Raw genomic sequence first — 24,067 nt, 5'->3', positions numbered from 1 at the left:
CGCCACAAAGGGCCACCACCAGCACAGACACCCCACCACGCAGGAAACCCGCTGCGCGCGCAGGGGAGAGAAGGGTGAGGCCCGGGCAGCGCAGGTGGGGGCCACGTGGGTGGGAAGGGGCGGGGCCGGAGCGGGCACAGGCAGCGGTCGGCCGAGGCCTCAGGCCCAGGGCGGGGCCTCCTCGTCTCAGCATCTGCGAACCGCGTGAAACAGCCCTGGCACGGCCTCCCTTTCACTGCACACGGGGCGGCTTCGGGCCCGGACACGGAGCAGAGCAGGGCGGGGCTGGCGCGTGAAGGGGTTACTGGAACGGGAACTGTCACCGAGGCTCAAAGCTTCCAAGGATCCGAGGCCGAGCCGGTGCCCCGGCGGGCCTTCCTGGCCGTGTGACCCAGCAGCCCGGACACGGGCAGAGACGCCCGAAGGGAAGGGAGCATCGTGCTGGGCCGGCCTGGGGCCACGCGGGGGGAAGGCGGGAGCTCCTGGTACGTGTTCTGAGCCTCCTCTGGAAGCGGCCGCCCATACTCCCCGGGCGCTGAGGAGGCAGGTGAGGGGGCGGCCTGCTACCTGGAGCAGGTGGGGGGCACCGTTCTCCCCACCAGCCGGATTAGCCCGGAGGGCCCGCCGGCTTTCCGAGCCCTGGCGTCTGCTGCGAGCCCAGGCCTCTGCAGGGAGAGGAAGGTGCAGACGGAGGCTGTCATGGAGACGACCCAGCGCCCCAGGGGCAGGGAGCTGAGGGCTCGGTGACAGCACGCAGTCTGGCTCTGCCGCAGCGGTGACAGCGTGGACACGGCCAGCTGTCGCCGCCCACCTCTCCTCCCCACGGTCCCAGATGGCGCCCGCTTCTCCCCGACCGGCGTCCAGCAGGCCCTGCCCAGCCCCCCCACCCCCCCACCCCCCCACCACGGCCACAGGCGCGGACCCTCCCGACGGGGAGCCAGCGGCTCAGGACCAGCAGCTGTCTGGCTGCAGACACGCCCTCCTTTGTCACAGTTTCTCCGAATTCTGGGACTCGACTTGCTGCTGCGGACTTTCTGGGCGTTTGCAGCCTCGGGTCCCCACTGGCCGAGGGAAGGGAGGCATCTCACGGATGCCAGGATATGGCATTAAAGAGGCCTGAGACCACCCAGACCGCACACCTAGGGCCAGGGGCTCGCTGGGCTACAAGGAGAGGCACGGACATCAGCCGCGTGGGTGAGGAGGCGTGGCTGGAGGTGGGACCACAGGACAGTGCGGGCACCCCGCACAGACACTGCTGACCACACGGCCTCTTCCATGCACATCAACAGCCCGAGGGCTGCAGCACCGGGACCACCCATCCCAGAGACAGGGGGATTCAGTACATGTATTCAAGGAACAATCCCCTCCCCTCAAGGGGTCTATGTTCTAACATGGGAGACTGAAGATGACAAATCGATGGGGATAACAAATGGAAAAGTAGAAAAAATAGCAAGATTGAGCCTTAAATGTATGGACGGTTACGTTCAAGTAACTGGATGAACATTCCAATTAAAGAGCAGGCATTTTCAGGCTGGATTTTAAAAAGCAAGAGTCAACCATGTGCTATTTATAAAGATACCACTTCCCACTTAAACGTACAGAGGTGAGAGGTTAAGGGTGGAAAATGGCTGCCCACACAAGCACCAACTAAAGAACCAGGAAGCCACGTTAACATCAAAGGAGACTTGAAGCCAAGGAACGTTATCAGACATTTCTTAGGGATAAAAGGTTCAAGTCACCCAAAGGACACGGCAGTAGCACATGTGTATGCAGCCAAAATCAGACCCAGTGTCTGAAGCAAAACCAACAACAAAAGGAAGAAACAAACTCACCAACAGAGCTGGCGATTTCATCATTCCTCTTTGTCACTGACAGACAGAAAAGGAGAGAAAACATGAAACACTGACATCAGGAGTAAAACGGAGGCATCACTACAGACACTGAAAGAAAAATAACCCCTTTATGCCAACAAACACAGCTACTTGGATGAATGAGGTAAGTTCCATTTCTTGAAAGACACAAATTACCAAAACCAACACAAGAAGAAATGGAAACTCTGAATACCCCATATCTATCAAAGAAATCGAATTCGTCATTAAAACCTTCCCACAAAGAAAATTCCAGGCTCAAATGGCTTCACTGGTGACATTTAGCAAACATTTAACAGAGAAATAACACCAACCTCACACAAACTTTTTCAGGAAACAGAGGAGGAGGGAACACCTCCAACCCCTCTTATGAGGCTGGCATAAACCTGATACTAAAACCAGACAAGGACATCACAAGAAAAGAAAATCTAGACCAATATCCCTAGTGAGTATAAATGTAAAAATCATGAAATATTAGCAAATGGAATTCGGCAATATCTAAACATGACCCTAACAATGTGAGATTGGAATACTGTTCCAAAGTCAACCAGTGCAGTTTAACACATTGGCAGAATAAAGGAGGTTATCTCCACAGATACAGAAAAAGCATTTGGCAAAATTCAACAACCATTAATGACTTAAAAACAAAAAACTCAGCACACTACGAAAAGAAGGACACTTCCTCAATCTGATAAGGGAATCTCTGAAAAAGCTCAGCTGACATCATACTTTATTTATTTTATTTTGGGGTCTTCGTTGCTGCATGTGGGCTTTCTCTAGTTGCAGCGAGCGGGGGCCACTCTTCGTTGCGGTGCGCGGGCTTCTCATTGCGGTGGCTTCTCTTGTTGTGGAGCACGGGCTCTAGGTGCGCAGGTTTCAGTAGCTGCGGCACACAGGCTCTACAGCGCAGGCTCAGTACTTGTGGCGCGCGGGCTCAGTAGTTGTGGCGCACAGGCCCAGTTGCTCCGCGGCATGTGGGATCTTCCCGGACCAGGGCTCGAACCCGTGTCCCCTGCATCGGCAGGCGGATTCTTAACCACTGAGCCAACGGGGAAGTCCCTGACATCATACTTAATTGTGAAATATTGAACACTTTCTCCCTAAGATCAGGAAAAAGGCAAGGATATCTGCTCCCACCACCTCTCTTCAACCTTGTGTTGGATGTCTAGACAGGATGAAAAGGCATAGAGTTGTAAAAAGGAAGAAATACATCTGTCTTTTATTCACAAGTGACATAGAAAACCCTAGGAAATCTAAAAGTAAGACACTAGAATAGGCGTGTTCAGCAGGGTTTTAGGATAGTCAATATGCAACAATTTATTTTTTAAACATAAAATATGTAGGGATAAGTTAAACAAAATATGTGCAGTCCCTGCACACTGAAAACTACGAAGCCATGCTGACAGAAATCAAAGACCAGAATAAATGCATGGCATGCCATGTTCATGGACTGGAAAACTCAGTGTTAAAAGGTCCATTCCTTTGTAACTGACCAACAGTTTCATGCAATCCCAATCAATATCTCAGCCAGCTTATTTTAGGAACTGACAAAATGATTCTAAAATATACGTAGAAAGGCAAAGAATCTAGAATAGTCAAAACAATTTGGGAAAAGAACTAAGTTGGAGGGCAAACATATCAGCTTTCAAGACCTATTTTAAAGCTACAATAATCAATACAGTGTGGTATTGGTGTAAAGATAGAGAAAGAGATCAATGGAACAGAATAGAGTCCAGAAATAGGCCCACGATTGTAAGTTCAACTGACTCTCAAGAAAGATGCCAAGGAACTTCAGTGGGGGAAAGGATGGTCATTTCAACAAGTGGTTCTAGATCAAACAGACGTCATATTGCAAAGCAGGAGGGAGAGGAAGAGGGGAAAGAGGGAAATGAGAGGAAATAGGGAGGAGGAGGGAGGGAGGGAGGGAGGAATGGGAGGAGGAAAGAAGAGGCAGAACTTTGGCCCTTACTTCTTACCAATACAAAAATCAACTTGAAATGGAGCATAAACAAAATTAACAGCTAAAACAAACCCACAAAAGTTCTAGAACAAAGGGAAAAAATCTTTATGACCATGAGTTAGGTAAATGTTCCCTAGAAAGGGCACAAAAGGAACAAACAAACCATAAAGGAAGAAACTGATGAAAAACTGGCCTCACCAAAATTAGAACGTCTCCTCTTCCAGAATCACCATTAAGAACTGAAAGGGAGTGATACGAAATGCAGCACTGGTTCCCACCTCCCAGCACATGACCAGATTGGCTGTCAAGGGATACAGGGAAACTTCCTGGGGTGGTAGAGAGACTCCACACTTGACTGCAGTGGTGGTTATACGACTATATACATCTGTCAAAACTCACTGAATCACATCCTTACAATTGATTCATTTTGTTTCATGTTAATTAGACTTCAATAAAACTGATTTTAAAAATTAACTCTATTTCTATGTACCAGCAATGAAAAAATCTAAGAACAAAACTATAAAAATAATGCCACTTATAACAACATCAAATAAACATAAAATACTGGGCGATACATTTAATAAAAGATGTACAAGACCCGTCTACTGAAAATTGCGACCCATTGCTGAGAGAAACTAAAGCAGACCTACATAAATGGAGAGACATACCATGTTCATGGATTGAAGACTCAGTATCACTAAAATGTCCATCCTCCCTAAAATTGATTTGTAGATTTAATACAATCCCAATCAAAATATCTGCAGACATTTTTGTAGAAATTGGCAAGCTGATTCAAAATTTGTAAGAAAATACAAAGGATCTAGAATTGCCAAAATAAACATGGAAAATGAACAAGGTTGGATGATGTACGCTACCTCATTTCAAGAATTACTATAAATCTACAATAATAAAGATGGCATGTCATCAGTATAAGGAAAGATAAAAAGAGACTCCAGAAATAAACTTACATATATAGATCAACTGACTATTGACAAAGTTGCCAAAGTAATCCAGTAGAGAAAGAAAAGTCTCTTCAAAGAATGCTGCTGAAATAACTGGGTACCCACACAGGGAAAAATGAACTCCCCTGCCTCACACTCCACACAAAAATTAATTTGAAAGTTATCCTAGATCCAAACTTGACGTTAGGGTAAACAAGGATTTCCTAGACAAGACACAGAAATGACTAATCAAAACACATCCATCCAAGGACTTGAATCCAGAACGTTTAAAGAACTCTTACAACTCGATATTAATGACACACACACAACACAAAATGGGTGAGAGACTTGAACAGTCACTTCACGCAACAACTGCACAAAGGGCCAATCAGCAAGTGAAAGAGTCATCTACAGCCTGAGTCGTCAGGGAAATGCAGATATTCCTAAGCCCAAACTTTCTCTTTGTTTCTTTTGTTCATCACGTTTGGAAATGCCCCTCGTCTGCCAACGTAAGAGGCATAATTTGGGGGTCACTGTATAGTCCTCCACAGCAACCGATGTGGCCACGCCTGCTGGACAGATCCTGCAGAGCCTCTGCAGTACCAGCTGGCCACCCTCTGGCCAGCATATGCCTTTACCCCAGACCCCATGAGCACTCCCAGGACCCAGCCAGAAAGGAGAGCAGGGCTGGGCTGCGTCTGCCCCCGGCACGCTCCGTAACAGTCCCTGGAGGAGATGGCGACACCCGTCGGTCACAAAGCCCCCAGCTGGGGCTGGTCTAAGCACACCCACATTGACTCCTCCGTTGTCTCTTTCTGTCCAGTTTAGTTAAGTCCAACAAGCATTTACTGAGAGCTTCTTAGGTGCCAGGCCCTGTGGAGCCCAGAGTGAACACAAGGCAGCCCCGCCACCGTGGCTCTTCCAGAAGTGGAGAAAAACCCCTAGAGAAGGTGTCTCTGCACTGGCCTGGGTCCCATACCAGGGCCACCCACCCGGGGCCACCCACCCCAGGCCCCCAACACCAGGAGGCCCAGGGGCAGAGGCACAACCCATCTCAGAACTGCCCCCACCTCATTCCTCTTAATGCCTGTCCTGCGGGAGCCATCATTTGCTCCTTGACAAGATGGAAAGTGACTGCACTTGGGAGAGAAGGAACTGCTGATGGAAGTGTAATTAACAAACCTTCGGAACCTTTCAATTAACACGTCTGCACATGAGTGAACCTGCATTCTCTGGGGCATTGTTTTTTTTTTTTTTTTTTTAATTAATTAAAAGCAACTTGAGTTCGTTTTGTAAAGGCTTCTAGAGATTCCACTGGACACAGCTCCTAGGTCCAAGGCCAGGCCCACCCCACCTGGCTCCGGGCGACCACTGTCCCCTTGGCCCCCTCAGCCCACAGTACTCTCACTCCAAGCTGCACACACGGGGCCAGAAGACGTGTGTCATCCCCGGGGGAGGGTGGGCAGGACAAGTCCCTGCCCCGGAAGTGATAAGCCCCAAATTAAGCTGTGCTGAACAAACCTTGCCTCCCAGCCCGATGCACAGCTCTGCGAGCTGCCACCTGTGGCTCTGACCTTCCCTGCAGCTTGGCATGGCGCCTCCGGCCTCAGAGCTGGTAGACACAGCCCGTGCAGGCTCCAGGCCTGCCTGTGTGCGTGAGACGGCCATTCCTAGCCTGCGGCCCCTGCAGACTGGACGCTCCAGTGGGAGGTACGTGGGTCTCCACGCCCCCGCCATCCCAGCAGAGAAGGGGGCAGGAGGCAGAGCCCCACACAGGGTCAGTCGCCGGTTTTGCCTCCCCACCCAAACCCTGGGCCTCGCCCCATGTCCAGGGCGTCCCCTGCAGGAGACCATGGGGCCCTTCAGAGACGGAACCTCCCGGGGCCTTGACGACTCCAGACACTCCTTCAAGACGCAAGGAAACGGAACACCGGCGGCAACAGCCCACGAGAGTTGCCCACCCCCACCCCGGGAAGGCCAGAGCCACCACGGCACCTGCACCTTCACGGGGACAAGGGGTCCACAAAGGTGGGACAGCCAGGGCAGCGGCATGTGAACCCGGCCTCGGCGTGCACCCCCCCAGGCACACACATTCACACACATGCCGGTGCACACACGCACACCCAGGTTAACCCCAGAACCCCAGGTAGAGCCCAGGTGCCCCGAGAGTTCTCAACCCTGGAGCCCCCAAAGCAGGCGCTGGAGTCGGCAGAATGAGCCAAGCGAGGCCAGGCTGCGGCGCCTGGTGCAGGGGACACGGGGGGACCTGGGGCCTGGCCTACTGCTGACACCCACGGGGGCCAACGCTTCTCGGAGCCTCTTCCGCCCCGTCTGCACCTTTCTGGGCCCAGAAGCCTGGCCAGGGGCCGGGACTCCCAAAGGCACTCGGAAGCGACACCGCCCGCCCCAGCCCGGCAGCTACGGCCTCAATGCGCTCCCCAGCTGCAGCCACAGAAAAGCCAAGCTCCCTGTTCTCACTGCTGGGGACGGTGTCACCCCCAGGGGACACGTGGCAATGCCTGGAGGCATGATGAGTTGTCAGGAACGCGGAGCGGGGTGTGCTCCTGCATCAGTCAGCTGCTGACAGCCCCCTCCCCCACCGCGCACGGGATGGCCCTGCCCCCCGGGGCGACTGGGCCCAACGCCAGCACTGCTGCCTCTGCCCAGGTTGGAAGCAGCCCCGCTCCATGCAGCACAGGGCAGCCTCCACTCTCAGGCCTGTGGACGTCCGGGGGTCCTACGGGCACAGCCTGGCACTGCCAGCCCCAGGACCCTCTGCGGAGGGAGGCCGCCCTGGCCCTACATGCGGGCATCCCATCGACCAGACTCTCGGCTCCAGTCAGACGTGTGTTTCATAACCAGCCCACGTGCAAGAGCTTCCAGCCTAACTCAGGGAAAGGACTTTCGGGGCAGGGGCGCCCGCAGCTGCCGAAACCCCTCCCTCACACCTGTGCCTCCTTCAGTCGGGCTGGGCCCGTCCTGGCCCTGCAGCTGCTGCTCCCTGGCTTGTCCTAAAGCCAAGCTTTCTGCACCTCTTTCTCTGGTGACCAGCGGGCCTGACCTGAATGTCCTGACAGCCCAGAACAGAAGGCACATGCGTCAGAGAAGGGGGAACAGAGTCAGCAAGGACGGAAGCCCAGGTCTGACTGTCCACAGGGACATAGGCCCCTGCTGCCCAGGGAGGTGGGGTCGCCCTATGCCTGGCCCCCCAAGGCCGGGGCCCTTGCCGCCTGACACAGACAGCACTGTTGAAGGAACAGTGCCCTGGGCCTTAATGCAGCAGAGTGGTCGTGCTGTCCGGGGCGAGTTAGGGCCCTGGAAGGCCTCTCTCTGAGGTGTCTTACTGCTTGCCCCGAAGTGGGCCCTTCAGGAGAGTCATGGGCGTATAGCCCCCCTCACCCCATGTTCACTCGGTTCCCGCCCTACCCAGGTGATGTCAAGTCACGTGAGATACAGGAAGGAACCTAGGAGGTGAAACCCCACCCCGTGGGATGTTGACTCTGGGGCGGGGGCTGAGATGAACGCAGATGTCACAGGCTATGCAGCACACAGTTGCCAGGGTTAAGAGCCCAGAAAGCAAAGCAGGACAGGGGCCTGGCAGGGGCCCGGTGGGTCCCCAGGCACAACTGTAAAGTGGGCCTCCCGGGAGAAGGACGTGCAAAGGTTTGAAGGAGACCTGGTGATCCGTGCTCTGGCCAAATCACTGCCCCACCCTGCTGCCAAAACACTGGGCCAGCTGCTCTCCTGGCCTCTGGGGGGATCGGGCCACGCGATGCTCTGCGCAGGAGCTGTGGGCAGATGCCACACGGAGAGCCACCCCTGGGTGCTAGGTGGGCCATTGGCGTGGAGGACGCCCAGTAGAGAGCATCACGCTGGACTCCTAGCAGAGAATGAGGGGATGCCCTTGGGATACACTGCCCTGCAGAGGTCAGAGGCACACGTGGAGGAGCGGGGACCAGGGTGCTGGGTGCAGAGGAGGGGCGGGGACCAGGGTGCTGGGTGCAGAGGAGGGGCGGGGACCAGGGTGCTTGGGTGCAGGTGGAGGAGTGGGGACCAGGGTGCAGGGTGCGGGGAGCAGGAGGAGGGGCGGGGACCAGGGTTCGGGGTGCGGGGAGCAGGAGGAGGGGCGGGGACCAGGGTGCGGGGTGCGGGGAGCAGGAGGAGGGGTGGGGACCAGGGTGCTGGGTGCAGAGGAGGGGCGGGGACCAGGGTGCTGGGTGCAGGAGGGGGGGCGGGGACCAGGGTGCTGGGCGCAGGAGGAGGGGCAGGGACCAGCGTGCTGGGTGCAGGAGGAGGGGCGGGGACCAGGGTGCTGGGTGCAGGTGGAGGGGCGGGGACCAGGGTGCTGGGTGCAGGTGGAGGGGCGGGGACCAGGGTGCTGGGTGCAGGAGGAGGGGCGGGGACCAGGGTGCTGGGTGCAGGAGGAGGGGCGGGGACCAGCGTGCAGGGTGCAGGAGGAGGGGCGGGGACCAGGGTGCTCGGTGCAGGAGGAGGCGCGGGGACCAGGGTGCTGGGTGCAGGAGGAGGCGCGGGGACCAGGGTGCTGGGTGCAGGTGGAGGGGGGGGCATGGGGTGCCCGGGGCCTATGGGAGGGAGGGACACAGGCAGCCCACGCTTTGGAAGGTAGAGCGAAGGTGACATGAAGGGCGGGGAGGGGCTGCCACGTGGAAGAGGGCTCCCGGATGGGTCTAGGGGCATTTGGAAGGATGAGGTCAGCGAGCCAGGAGACTTCAGGGGTGCAGGTGTGAACGCGTTCAGGAGATATCTGTGATATACGAGCCAGAGACTGGACAGAACAGTCTGGAACGTGTGAAGCAGGTCCGGGCTGGAGATAAAACCTGGAGTCGCCGGCACATGGATGATATTTGAAAGTGTGAGACTGTCCGCACGAGCGCAGCAGAAAAGGAGGGAGCGGGCAGGAGCCCCAGGTGCTCCAGCGTCACCGTGGTGGGGAGGGGAGAAGGGTCCTAAGAGGGGCCGAGAAGGAACCGCAGGGCAGCGGGCGTCCTGGAAGCTGCGGGAAGAGAGGGAAGCTGGGAGGGGCCCAGAGGGTCAAGCTCTGCCGTGGGTCCAGGACAAGGGAGCTGAGAACTGGGCGTCAGACTTCGCCCCATGCAGGGAGCCCTCACTAGGGCTCCGAGGCCGTGGGGACAAATCCTGGCTCCTGCAGGCTCAGGGGAGCATCGGAGGGCAGGCCTGGCACCTGAGAGAACAAAGTGCTGTCAAAGAGTCTTGCTGAAAATGGGGAGCAAAGGAATGAGGCCACGGCATCAAGCGAAGCTTCTCAACACGGGCAGCGTGAGGCAGGCGTTTGTTCTCTCCCCAGCCCCACATCAAATGTCTTCTGCACACCTGGCGTTCGTCTCTACCCTGGGGACACCAAAACACATGGTTCACTCCTGTCCACCCTCGGGGGCCTGTGATGTGACGAGTCAACAGTTATGAAACGTGCACTCGGCACAGTGCACAGCTCAAGCTCAGCCCTGGAGTCCCGGGAGCCTGACCTGCAGGCTTCTCTCCTCCACCCAGAGCCGGTACCTTGGACAGCTCTTCCCCAGCCCCAGAATTGCCGGGTGGGAGGCTGGACACCAGTGGGGTTTTTTAAATATTCTTGTAAACTTTTGATTAGAGTATAACAAACATACAGAAAACGTGCACATCTGACAAGTGTTCAGCTCAAACAACGGGGCACCCTGGTGCCCCTCCAGGGGGACATGGGCTTGACATCTTGTGGCACAGACCAGCACCCTGGCTTCTGTGCTTGTCAGCACGGAGTCAGCAGCGGGGACCCTCGCTCCCTCGGCAGCAGGTTAAGAGGTGCACCGTGTGGGGTGCGGCCATGAGGCCTTCACTCTCACGGCACAGAGGATGCACAGAACGAAGACCCGAGGACTCACTCGTCCGAGTAACGTCGGTGGACGCTTGGTCCGGTTCCAGCTTCCGGCTACCACACGTCGTGCTGTGTGGACTCCCGTGTGTGCGTCTCTGGGTGCACGGATGTACACGTTTGGATGGGTCCCACCTAGGAATGCAAGCCTGGGCTGCAGGTGTCCATGCCCCCAGCCAAAGACCACCAGAGACCGCGTAAGGCTGCACACACCCGTGTACCGTCCTCGCAACAGGGAGAACAGGGGCATCTCCGTGAGGGTCAGGGTTTGCGCTCACGTCAGTGACCTTCAGGAGGGTTCAAGCAGCATGGCCCCACGCTGTCTGGAGGCTGCGTGACTTTACGATCGGGCACCTTAAGCCCACTACAGAGGCTGAGAAGGAGTGAAGCGAGAACTGCAACTGGCAAAGCAGCGGCCAGGACCCAGGAAGTCCGGTCATTTGGGCCTGGACAATGGTCACGCTTTTGTCTATGCTCCAAAAGGCTTATGGAGGGCTCTTGTGTTTGTCTTGACCCACCACGGTCAGAGGGGTCTGTTGCGGGCGCTCTGTGAAATCGTTCACGTGCAGCAGGAGAATGCCAGGGCCAGCGGCGAGGTCCAGGCAAGCTCCTGGACGTCAGGGCTGTGCTCTCTCTCAGAAATGGTGCGCCACGCAGCTTCCCAAGTGGTTGTATCAATTCACACTCCCTCCCGCCTGCAGTGCACAGAGCAGGTGCACAGTAGGTACATTCAGTTGAACAAAGGCAGTGATGGGGGACCCCAGAGCCTTACGCCAGCGAGCAGTGTGGTCAGCTCTGTGCTTTATTTTTTTTTAACATCTTTATTGGAGTATAATTGCTTTACAATGGTGTGTTAGTTTCTGCTGTATAACAAATTGAATCAGCTATACATATACATATGTCCCCATATCCCCTCCCTCTTGAGCCTCCCTCCCACCCTCCCTATCCCACCCCTCTAGGTGGTCACAAAGCACCAAGCTGATCTCCCTGTGCTATGCGCCGCTTCCCACTAGCTGTCTATTTTACATAGATAGCTCTGTGCTTTAAAAGATCATTATCTCCCAGTAATGGTGAGCACACCTGGCACCCAGATCTTGGTTTCTAACACCTTCCCCAATAGAAGGACCAGGGCTCCCTGGAGAACTGGCTGATTCTAGGGTTGGGTCAGGGAATATACATGATGAGCCTAGAGCATCTTCTAGTCCCAGAAAGTAAGGAAGTGCTCAGAAAGAAGCAAAGACAGAAAACAGTGAGGACAGCAGGCCAGAGGGTCACAGGAGCCAACGGAAGAGCTTCCAACGGCTAACGCTGGACAATCTGACCAAAAAATAAACAAACACACACAACAGTATTGGACCGTAATGCAAAGCATAAAACAAACATCCATGCGTCCACGTGGGTTCAAATGAATGACTGAAGAACAAAGTAAATGGGAAGAATACACAAATCTTCCGGGTAGAAGGATTCCAAATAGTTTTATGTAACTACCTTCCTCTAAAGGAGGTGGACCTTAACCCCCCACCCTTTAAGTGTGGGCAGTGCAGTGTAACTTCCTTCCAAAGAGCACAGTGTGGACAGGGGGGCCGAGTAACCTGACAGCGGAGACCCCTGACGGACAGGACCTCGACCAGGTGATCAAGGTCAGCGTCAGCAGCAATAAGTTGTGCTGAGAGTACGGACCTTGACAGGACGTGACGAGAAGGGCACCTTTCCTGTGGTTTTCCTCCCAAAGACCCATAACCCACGTCTGGCCGTGAGAAAAACGTCACAAATCCCAGCTGAAGGATATTCTGCAAAATACCCGACCAGCTATTCTCAAAACCGTCACGGTCGTCAAAAGAAGTCTGAGAAGCTGTCACAGCTCACAGGAGCCTAAAGAGGGACAGCTAGATGTCATGTGGGATTCTGGGTGGGATCCTAGAACAGAAAAAGGATATTCAGTAAAAACAGGTCAAACCTCAATAAACTACGGCTTCAGTTACTGAGAGATTTCACATGTCACCTTGACTGGCCCTGGGCACCCAGATTAAAGTGTTCTGGGCGTGTCTGTGAGGGAGTTTCCGGATGAGATTAGCAGTTGAACCGGGGACTCAGAAGGGTAGGTGGCCCTCCCAGATGTGGGTGGGTGTCAACCAGTGCCCTGAGGCCTCAACAGAACAGAAGGCGGAGGAAGGAGGGAGGCCCCCCTCTCCAGCCCTCAGGCTGGGACCACACCTTTGGCTCCCCTGGGTCTCAGGCCTTCAGACTCGCCCTGAATCACGGCACAGGCTCCCCCGGCGCTCCAGCTCGCACGCGGCAGGTTGTGGGACTTCTTGGCTCCACAGCTGCCTGAGCCAATTCCTCTTAATAAACCTCCTTAAATACCTGTATGTAAGCATATGTGTGTATACATGCACACATGCACACACGCGCGCGCGCGCACACACACGCGCGCACACACACGCACGCGCACACACGCTACTATTCTATTGGTCTGTTTGTCTAGAGAACCCTGACTAGTACAACCATGTCTCACCACTGGTTCCCTAGTTATGACAAGGGTACGATATTATGTACAATACATGTACGTACAATACATACAATAATTATGACAAGGGTACGATATTAGCGTTAGGGGAAACCAGCGTGGGATATACAAGAACCCTCTGTTACCACCTTCACAACTTTTCTGTAAAGCTAAATGTTCTAAACAAAATTTACTTTAAAAAGTTTGCTAAAAGTAATATATATATTGTATGTATTCAAGTATGGATTGGAAGGCGATACGAAAAAGCGCAAATGGTTGTTATAATAGTGGTGAGATTACATAAGACACTGAAAGTCTTAATATTTTTCTTGTCACTTTCCGTTATATAATAAAAAGCTATAAAGGAAAAAAGGATCATCCGGCAACAGTGTCTGGCAGCTAGAGGGGCAGCCATATAATCTATCATCCAAACTGGGACACGTCTAAGAGCAAAAGGAGACACTATTAATAATGATGCCCGGTCACCGGACAGGAGGGCACCCACGGGTGCACGGCCACTGTGAGGAGGCAGGAGCCGCAGGCTCCCGCCCGCTGATTCCCGTAGGGTCAGTGACCCTGGAGAGGAGCCCAGGGCAGCGGGGGGTGAGGGGGGCTGAGGTCGCTGGGGGGCAGCCTGGGACAGAGGGAATTGACCCCAATTCTCGGTCCCTCCCACCACTTCCTGCTCTAATGGTTCACACCCCCGGCACCAGCACAGGGTCTGCTCCAGGCCCAGCCCCGGGGACTCTGTTGGCTAAGCCCCTTGCTGCCAGCACATTCCAAGTGCTGTGGGCTCTGGAAGCGAGCCTCAGATCCACACAGCTGAGGGTCCACCGTCCGACTCTAGTTCCACGGGGCACAGAGCCCGGGCCTCCCTCTCCGCTTCGTCCCCAGCTGTCCGGGCGGCAGCCACCCACCCCACCGCTGCCCACTCGCTGCTCCATCTCAGCTGCCACTGCCCGCAGCACCAGGCAGATCTGCTGCCGGGCAGGGCCACGCCGGCCCATGCACAAGCACACGGACGCTGGGGCCCAACCCTTTCTTCAGCGCGAGATTTTTTTACCCCCCCTTTTCTCTGCATCTTCCGTCCTTTCTGTCTTATCTTCCTCCTTTTCTCCTCTCTCAGTCCTGTGCTAACTTTGCAAATTATCCTTTCTGCCTGAGGAGCTAAAATATGATTTCAGAAACACAAGAGGACCCTACACGGAGAAAAAGAAAAAAGGAAAGAATCGGGGACAATGCAAGCAAACATGACTCCACGACAGCCACAGGGGCTCCTACAGTGCAGCACGGGGCCGGGATCTGAGCCGCCCCGGAGAATTACCAACTCCCAAAACAAGGACGTGATGTGTGTCGCTTTAAGCCGCTATGTTCTGGGGCAATGTGCTAAGCGGTCATAGATAACTGATACGCAGCCGCCAGCAGGAACTGAGACCCCAGGGACACCCCACTAAGGACACCCCTCCCCCCAGGAACACCCCCCCCCGCCCCCCCGCCAGGGACACGACTCCCGCGGAGGCTTCCACCAGCCTGAGGCCTCTGAGCCATCACGAGGCACCGTGAACGGGAAGCCCCCAAGCACGTTCTGGTTCCGCAGGTGGCGTGCGGAGCAGGGGACCCATCCCCACTGGGCCCTGTCTAGAGTCCCAGGTCACAGAATCTTGAGAAATGATAAAAATGGTCATTGCTAAGTCACTAAGTTTGGGGGTTTTTTATTACCAGCAATAAATAATAAAACAGTGCCCGGTTTGAGCTACCGGGACCAAGACCCTGCTCCCGGCTCCCAGGGGCCGGGCATTCCGGAAACGGGCCCGAGTCCGACACAGGGCCCGGGAAGACAGCACTGAGCACCTCGGACCCTGCTCAGGGCGGGGTGGGGGGTGTGCCTGGTGCCCGAGAAGGCTGAGCGTCCTGCCAGGCCTGACAGACTCACAGACACACAAGCGCAAAGCTGCTCGTCTCGGGCTTCGGTGACAAGCCCCGCCTGGTGTGTGTGAAGGAAAGGCCGTGATGTGAGAGCAGCGTGTAAACACCAGGAATCTGAATGTGCTCAACTCCTATTTTTAATAAATTGGGGGCGACACTGACTCTCACCCACATCATCTCCTTGGCTTCACGACTTAAAGAACACCAAGCCGGGTCTGCACAGTGCAGACTGCGGCCACGCCTGCTCGGGCCGCATGCTGGAGGCCACCGCAGGCTCCTGTGTCACACCTGGGGATGCGGAGGGTGGGGACAGATGACCCAGCTGGGGCTGGACGGAGCCACACTGATCTCGGTCAGCTGCCTTGGTTTTTAGATAATAGATTCCAGGTCAACGGGCAAAACAGTTTCTGATGAAGCAGGCTTCCCAGTTTTTAAAAATAACAATAATTTTATTAATTGTAGCTTCTCCTATTATGAGCACTAAAATCATTCAGCACGTTGGGCCCGGCCAGTGTTTGGGGAAGAGGCAGGCCCAGCGTGTTCTGCAGGCCGCTGATCAGCGTGTGCCCACCCCCCAGGCGGGAAGGAGGCCCCAGAGGAGCCATCGTGGACGACGTGTGGCCCCGACCCGGGGGACAGGAGCAGGGCTGCAGGGGGCGTGCACACAGCTTGCGGGACAGCAAGGCTCAGCACTCACCGGACCCTCACCAGCCCGCAGGAACACTGCGTACCAAAGCCTTATTTCTACCTAGAGTTACACAGCGATAGCAGAGTGAGGCAGGTAGGAAGAAACACGAAGTTCTACATCTTCTTCAAATGAGGAGAAACAATCTGACTGGGAAGGAAAAAAGACACCAGGTAGAAGGCCTGCTCCCACACTAAGGCGAACGAACACCAAATCTGGTTCTGAGCTTCCTACTGACAGGGGAATCGGGACCAGGGCCACGGAGCACAGACCCTGAACACAGGAACCACCGGGCTCAGGTGGCCTAGAACAGGGGACACCCCATGGCACGTCCCGGGCGTGGGGCTGGACTCTCAGCGCAAGTAGGACAAGAGGACACAGTGGCCAGAAGGGGGGCGTCTACACAGCCTGGGGCCGCCTGCCTCTGGTAGCGCGTCCTCTGCCACACCTGGGTGAGAATCAGAGGACATTGCTGAGTTCTAGTCATTGCAAAGGAGGAAGTTCAGGCTGTAGCATCACCTGAAAATGCAGGATACAAAATGCTACTGATCCAGAAGGGGGGTGTCTACACAGCCCGGGGCCACCTGCCTCTGGTAGCGCGTCCTCTGCCACACCTGGGTGAGAATCTAGTCATTGCAAAGGAGGAAGTTCAGGCTGTAGCGTCACCTGAAAATGCAGGACACAAAATGCTACTGATGTTTTGGGTACGTGTGTAGCGGGCTACCCAGAGAAAAAGAACACAGAAGTAAGCACAGAGCTAAATGAGATCCCTCTGCAGGAAGAGCCAGCCCATCTCCAGACGAAGGACGAGCAGTAGCTTTGGAAACTCCCACCCACTGCCAACACCATTGCCATGACCCAGCGGAGCACCAGAGCAGGCGCCCCCTGCTGCTCCCTATGCATCGGGCCAGTGCCTTGGGGGCCACGCCCACTCCACCACCCACCTGCTGGGTCCTCGCTAAGCCCTCCCACCCAGGGTGTGTCCTCAACGTGTCCAGCACGCTGGCACCGTCTGGGGCCGGATGGGAACACAGACCCTGAGGCCCCACCTGAGACCCGCTGAATCAGAATCCGCATTGTCACAAGGTCCCCAGGGGACCCTGACAGCTTAGGAGCCACTGTGAGCTGCCCTGACCCTGCTCCGAATGAATGCTTGTCCGTGGCTTTGCCTCCCTCAGACCACCCTGGGGCCTTGGGCGGCTCCATCCTCACAGAGAAGCCCTGAGCAAAACTTACCTCCAGCGCATCCTCGCACTACTTCTCAACTGGGAGGATGGGTGGTTAGATTTTTAAAAGAAAATCAACTTATTTTTAGCATTTTAAAACACACAGCCAGATGGATAGACGTGCAGAGCTGACATTTGTTACATAAAAAAGTACGACAGTGGGTCCCAAGTCCATCCCAGACCAGCCTCGTCAGCCACAGGAACGCAGCAAACTCAGCGCCACCCAACGGCCCCGCCGGGACACCTGGCACTGCATGTGGGAGCCCAGGGAATCCAGGAGCAGGGGTGCAAGGCCAGCCGGGACCACACGCCTCCTCCCCACCTTGAACCCAAATGCCCACCCCTGCACCGGGGGCCTCTGCACCGTTGCTGCCAGCTGGTAAAGGAACCCAGGGGCTGCAGCCACCAGGCTGCTGGCCACCAAGGCCCCCGCATTGCAGGGGACGGGGTGTGAACTGCCACCAGCCCGAGCCTGGGCCACACAGAGAGCTGCCACCCCCATCGCCAGCCACCCCCTCTTCCCAGGGTCAGGAGGGAAGGGAACACCTATTAAAACTCAGGTCCACGCACCACTGGTCAAAGACTCAGTAAACAGGGCTAGACTGTCACTTTGGAACCACGGCCCCATCAGCACGATCGGGTCAGCCCCCCGTGTGCTCAGCACTGCTCTCCGCTGCCCGTGAGCCCTGGGCACACGACGGGGAAGAGGGGCATAAGCACCGTAAAGTCACCGAGTCATTGCTGGCAGGTGACACGACCGACCACCCAGGAAGCCTGGGAAAATCAACTCAAAAGCCATGAGGACTAACGGGAACCTTAGCAGAGCAGCCACACACGGGCCGGATACTTTTCAAAGTTAAGCTTTCCTTCCTACCAGCACTAACCAGGGTGGAACGTGATGGTTGCAAAGATCTCGTTCACAATTCGACAGAAACAGGCAGTGAATGTGCCCAGCCTAAGCAAGAGCAGGACCCACCGGAGGAAACCGTTCTCACTGTGGCCAGTGTGAGTCCAAACCGACCAAAATTTGCAACATGAAAAGTGAAACCACAGAAGTACTAGAAGAAAGTGCAGGTGCAGGTTTGTAAATTGGGTGAGTATCACTTGTGCTTGGTGTTAACAGGGCACCAAGGCCAGAAACTGCCAGAAAGGAAGATCTTGACGAATCTGACCACACAAAAACTACGCACATCCACACGGAAGAAAACTAGCAACGTAGAAAGATACATGACTGCTCCGGGGCATGTGCCGTTGTATACCGGGAACCGTGAAAAGAAACCGGGCAGCAGACATCCCAACAGGGAGCACAGGTCAGGGGTAGGAGTTGGCAATTCAGGAAGGAAGAGCACAAACGCCCCAAACATGCAAAGAAAAACGTTACCAACCTCACTGGTAATCAGAGACTCGGAGCACTGATACAATCCTTTTACCTTTCAGACGGTCAAAACACAGACATCATTAACACCCAGAGGCGGTGAGGGTCGGAGAAAGAGGACGCGTGCGCTCCGAGAGCAGGCAGACGGGGTCTCCCTCCCGGCCAGCCGCACCGGACACGGGCCCCCCTCTTCCTCTCTCCTCTGGCCCCTCCTGCCCTTCACTACATTTATTCATGTTTCCTCGTCTGCTACTGGTCTCCCCACCTCCTCCTTTGTCTGGGTACCCCACACCTGCAGCAGCCCCATCCTTTTGGTCACCGCCACGTAACAACCGTCCAGGACAGCCATGTCTTGTGCCGGGACTGCCCATCTCCAAGGGAGCTGGCCAGCGGCACCAAGCCACACTCCGTGCACACTCTTCTGACTCGTCAATGTCATTCCTAGGAGTTATCCTGAGGAAATAATGTCAAGTGTACAAAGATGAACATACAAGGATGCTCACTGGTAAACTGTTTATGTCCTGGTGCCTGAGCCCCAGCGCCCCCCAACTGCACCCCAACAAATTCAATCTGAATTTCCGGAGGAGGCAGCCACAGTTTTTAAGAGCATCCTCTGAGTCTAGTTCACAGGGTTGAGAACCACTATTGTAAATTTAGCCAACAAAGGATGCTGCAGATCTGTAGACGGTCATGACACATCGCTAAGTAAAAGACGCAGGTTGAGACAAAACCGTATTTGGAGCATGATCCCATTTCTGTATCAAAGACATAAAGAGTGTTGCTCTGTGGCTGATGTGTGAGTACATTCCTAGAAAAAGGCTGGGGCAGAGGCACGCTAATAGGTCTCAGTGCTGAAATTACTGATGTCTTGGTTTTCCTATATAAAATAATTTTAGCAAAGTCTTAAACTCTTTTACAAATTTATACACTTTAACGCTTCTTAATTAAAAAAACAAAGGTTTTATAAATTTTGGAAAAGGTTGTAAGACTCTGGTAGCCCCGTGTCCCGCCTTACTGCCCACCCTACCCAACACACCCAGGCCAGGCGTTTCAGCCCTCGAGGGCCCCCTTATTTCCAGTTCTCTGGGCAAAGGCAAACCTTCTCGGTGATTAGTTGCCCCCCACTAGCAAGCTAATACCATGTTAGGTTTGAGACTAGCCAGACTGCTGAGAATGGCGGGTGCCCCCCAGTTACCAGTTACTGAGCTGCTCAGCAGAAAGTGATGGAACCCCATTCAGCACCCTCGTGGGGACACCCAGACGAGAGGAATGAAGGGGCCTGCCCAGCACCCCGCAGCACTGGGGCAGGTCCCGAGCAAGGTCAACCCCTAAATCAACTGCTCCTGAAGCCCAAGAGGGGTCGCACGGGAGGAGGCATGGGGTTTCGGGAAGAGGAAAGGGGACCCTTGGTTCCGGTATGAGGAGGAAGCCCAGAGAATTCTGAACAAGCACCCAACACCTGCCAAGTAAGGACAGTGGCTCAGACACCTCAGGGTTAACAGGGAAGGGGGACATTTAAGATCCCACGTGTCATAACTCCACTTTGTAGTTGGAATCTACCTGGCACTCTGTTAAATTGCACTCTTATTTTCTCTTTTCCTTTTCTCTGCATACCAAATCTGATATATTAATTGGGTATTTTAATCTAAAAAATTCATCAGAAGGTCTCACATTGCCATGGCAACCGTGCAGTCCCAGTAAATTCACGTCCTCAGCACAGCTCTATCACCTCTTTCAGCTCACCCTGCACGGGGCCGAGGAAGTGTGGGACCCTCCCTGTCTGGGGGGACGTCTTCACACCCTGAAAGAAAGGTGGGGTGCAGCCTTTCTCCTCTTGAAAGACTGGCCTTCCGCCTTTCCAAACCCCACTCCTTCTGCCTAAATAAACCCACAGGCTTCAGGCCAAGAGCTGCACAACATTCTCTCTGCAAACACCTACTGTGATTCCCAAGTCGTGTGCGCCCTGACGATAACGTGAAAACATGGAATAAAAGTGGAACAAAGTGGCCGCCCACCTGGATCACATCCACGGCCATTGGACCAGGGCCAGGCTTGGCATCCTAATCTTACCAAACAAAGCCCAGGCAAGTCTCGTGCTGTGTTCAGTTTGGAGATGTGGCCACCATGCCCAGGGATGAGCAGGTGATGATGGGCACATGTGCTAAAGAGCGAGCACCTGTAGCCGAGCCAACAGCCCACCTTCACGAGACCAGAAGAGCCAGCACCTCTGCCGTCCTGCTTCAGGCAAACGGGGACAGGGGTGGGGAGAAGGGGGTCGTGTTAGATAATTCTCAAATCCGATCGCGCGCAGCACAGCTGGATTCTGTGCTCTTGGTTCCTCCTTAACGATCCCTGGATCCTGAGACATAACACACTGTGAACAGGTGGAAAAATTCTACCTTTCAAAGCTGAAGGCAGCCACTGTGCTACCTCAATTTCTCTCTTTCTACACCACCTGCCTTGGGGAGCATAATGCTAAGACATGAAAGAGTGGCCAGCTCTCAGCTGCCACCAGCGAGTACCGAAATCAGACATCTGATGGATTTCTCAGACGTTTTCTCATCGTGCAGCCAGAAGCTAGATGCAAATCTCCTTCCTGATTAGTTCCTAATTCACTCTGGGCTTTCTTCACTTTGAATATTTACTCTAAAAACAAAAACATATAACATAGGAAGCACTCCCAGCAGTGAGCTGTGTTCCAAAGTTAGAACACGAAGACAGGTCTCCCCAGAACACACTGAGTGGGCATGGCTGGTCCTGGATGCCCCTCCAGCAAGTCCAGGCACCATGCCCCTCCCCGATGACCGGGGCCAGGCTCATCAGAGCCCAGGCCCCCCTGAGCAACAGGCTCTGCATCGCTGTCTGTGAGGACGCCCACATGGCCTGCACATTCTCCAACACTGGCCTGAGGTCGTATTATTGTAATTTCCTATAATGCTTAAATTATGTATCAGAAATAAATAGCTTGGGCTCTTTCGCTGAGCTGTGCTCTAAAATTATAAAAGATCCATCCTACTTCTGCAGGCTGCCTACAAACGAAAAATGCATATTTCGACTATTTTAAGAAAATGTCAAAAAAACATCAAATGTGTCATCTTGTAGCATTTAACTTATCTGCATGACATCTGCAGAGAAGAGCTGTATGTTTGCCTGTGAAAGTATCACAGTGCCCCAGGGGCGGACACTGCACAGCCACCTTTCCCGAGGGTGCTAAGTGAAAGGGCCGTTGTCAGGCAGGGCTCCAGGAGGCGTGCCTGCAGGTCTTTCCTGCTTTCCACCAGCGTCCACCTCCGGGTCACTAGCTTTACCTGCAGGGGGACCTGAGGGCAAACTAGTTCCCAAAAGGGCTGGTCTTTGCACAAAGGCAAGCCTCCACCGCACGTCTGAGTGCAAAGGTGGGCACGCCGGCAGCCACGCGGCGCCGTCACCTACACTGAGCTCCGAGGGCCGGGCCCCCGCGCCACCTGTGGGGCAGGCATCTCCCTTCGCAAACTCGGCACACCTCACGTGCAGAGTAACAACCGAGCGCTCACACCTCGCAGAAAAGGAAAATGCAAACACAGCGCCCTCGCTACTGCGGGGGCCTTCGCGCCTACCGACCGCAGACCCTCACCCCGCAGGGACGGCCTGCCTACTCCGCCCGTCGCGCCGCCACTGGACACGGAAGACACGCGTGGGCATCGCAAGCACCGTTCGCGAGTTTCCTCGGAAACCGAGACGCCCCTGACGCCTTCCCACCGGGAGGCCTTGGTGCCCCGACCCGCAGAAATCCTCCCGCCGCGGCCCCGCTGCGAGAGCGTGCGGAGTCCCCAGACGGCGCGGGTCCCAACGCTGTCCCCGCGAGCGGCCCGGAGTCTCCGCCGCGGCCGTTCTCACCGTCCTCCTTGTCGTCAAACACCGGCCTCCGCGCGGTGGCCGCCGACATGGACGAGCCCATCCTCTTCTTCCACTTGCTCCACGGAAACAGGGGGCGCGGCTGCGCGCGGGCATCGCCCGTGTCCCTGGCCCGGGGCTGGCCGGCGGCGGGCGGCGGCGGGGCGGGGGGCGCGTCGGGGCCGGCGGGGCGCGCGCGGCCGGTGGGCGGCGAGCCGGGGGGCGCCGCGGCGCTGCTGCCCCTGCGCTCGGCGCCGCTCCTCATGGCCGGACCGGAGTGCGCGCCGCGGCCAGAGTCCGGGACATGGCCCGCCCGCCGGGCGAGGAGCAGGAGCTGGAGCGACTGGCAGCGCTCGCCTTGCGCCCCAGGCTCGGCGTTCGCGGGTCCCGGCCGCCCGGGCGGCTCCGCCGAATGCTAGCGCGCGGGGGCGGGGCCGGGGCGGGGCCGGCGGGAAGGAGTCGGGGCGGAGCGAGCGCAGGGGGCGGAGACGGGGCGGGGCCGGAGCGGGGTGCGGCGAGCGGCTACGGGTACCCGCCGCCCGCCTCAGTAGGGGCAGATGCAAAGCACGACGACGCGGCGGCAGAGACAGGAGAGAAGGAGGGGGCCCCTTTGGCCTTTGTGAACAAAGGTGGCTTGCGGACTGCTGCCGCCCGACCCGGGGAAGCCTTAAACTTCATCCTGCGGCTCTGCCCTTGGCGAGACCACGCGCGGGACTCGGGATGGGGTGGCGGGAAACGGCTGTGCGGGGGCCGAGGCCGGGTCGGTGTCAGGACGCGCAGCCCCACGGTCCCGGGTCCGGCGCCGATACCCCCATGCGGCTGCACCGCCGAGGGAGGGACGGAGGTGGCGGGGCGGGGTCGGGCCCGGTGCGCGAGCCCCTCTCCGGTCGGCCGGCCCAGAGCCTGACAGCGAGCGCGCGCGCACACGCACGCACGGGCGCGCCCGGGGTCACGGCTACGCTGGGCACACGCGCCTGCGCTCTCGGGGTACCCTTGGTTGGGTCTCCAGTCCGGCCCTCAGTGTAGTCCGCCCGGCACGGTTCCCGAGCGGAAGCCCTTGGCGACGGTCCGCGCCTCAGGCCGCCCGGGGACCTTGTACAGCGTATGGGGGTGGGGGGTGTGGTCCGAGGCGCGATTTGACCTCGATGCGCCTCCCGACATTCGATTGGCCAGGAGGGACCTCGCGGATAAAGCGCTCTGCGCAGCCAACGACCCAGGAGGAGATTCTCAGTACCGCCCAGCTCCCTGCGCCTAATACTTTTTCACTGAAGAATTGTTTTGTTATGAGTTGTCTTAGACTTTTGGAAGCCTTTGCCTCCTTAGGTTCTGCCCGCAGAGCTGGCGGTTCCTTCCTACCCCAGGAAGTCCTGAAAGGGCCTTCCGCTGTCCCACCATGACAGAGGACCACCCACCCCTGCCCCGCCTTGACAGAGGACCACCCACCCGGCTTGCAGGCCAAGGCACCGGGCCCTGCGGGTCTCTCCCGCCACCGCCCGTCCCTCCGTGGACATCTTTCAGCCACCCTGGGCTCTGTCCTGCCCTCGCAGCCCCTCAGCTGGCTCGCCCCCCCCTCAAGTAGTGGCACTCAGTCTTGGCTGTTCCCGCTTCCCGTCCACTGCCCGAGGTAGAACTACGCTTGTCCCCGACCCCACCGTTGAAATTCGGTGGAGCCCCTTGACCACTGTGGCCTGCTTGACCAATGAAATGTGGGCAGAGGTGAACTGTGTCATTTCTGAGCCACACTTCAGGAGCCAGTGTCCAGACTGGCCATACGTGCCCCCCTGGCTAAGAGGGAGTCCCCATCACTTGGCCACCACCTT

At 56.2% G+C, this 24,067-nt stretch overlaps 1 protein-coding gene across 1 annotated transcript in view; it reads right to left on the bottom strand.

Annotated features, from left to right (window-relative positions):
- The window catches only part of STK32C (serine/threonine kinase 32C), a gene marked incomplete at both ends in the record, with an annotated part of 80,645 nt that extends 58,133 nt beyond the window's left edge, over positions 1-22,512 (bottom strand). Inside the window, one exon of the mRNA XM_082854608.1 lies at positions 22,251-22,512. Within this exon, the coding sequence (XP_082710734.1) occupies positions 22,251-22,512 (262 nt within the window). The remainder of the gene's footprint in view (positions 1-22,250) is intronic.
- Between the last annotated feature and the right edge of the window lie 1,555 nt (positions 22,513-24,067).

Source organism: Leucopleurus acutus (assembly GCF_964270905.1).
Source record: "Leucopleurus acutus genome assembly, chromosome: 14".
NCBI lineage: Eukaryota > Metazoa > Chordata > Mammalia > Artiodactyla > Delphinidae > Leucopleurus > Leucopleurus acutus.
This window is presented reverse-complemented; position numbering and strand designations above follow the sequence as displayed.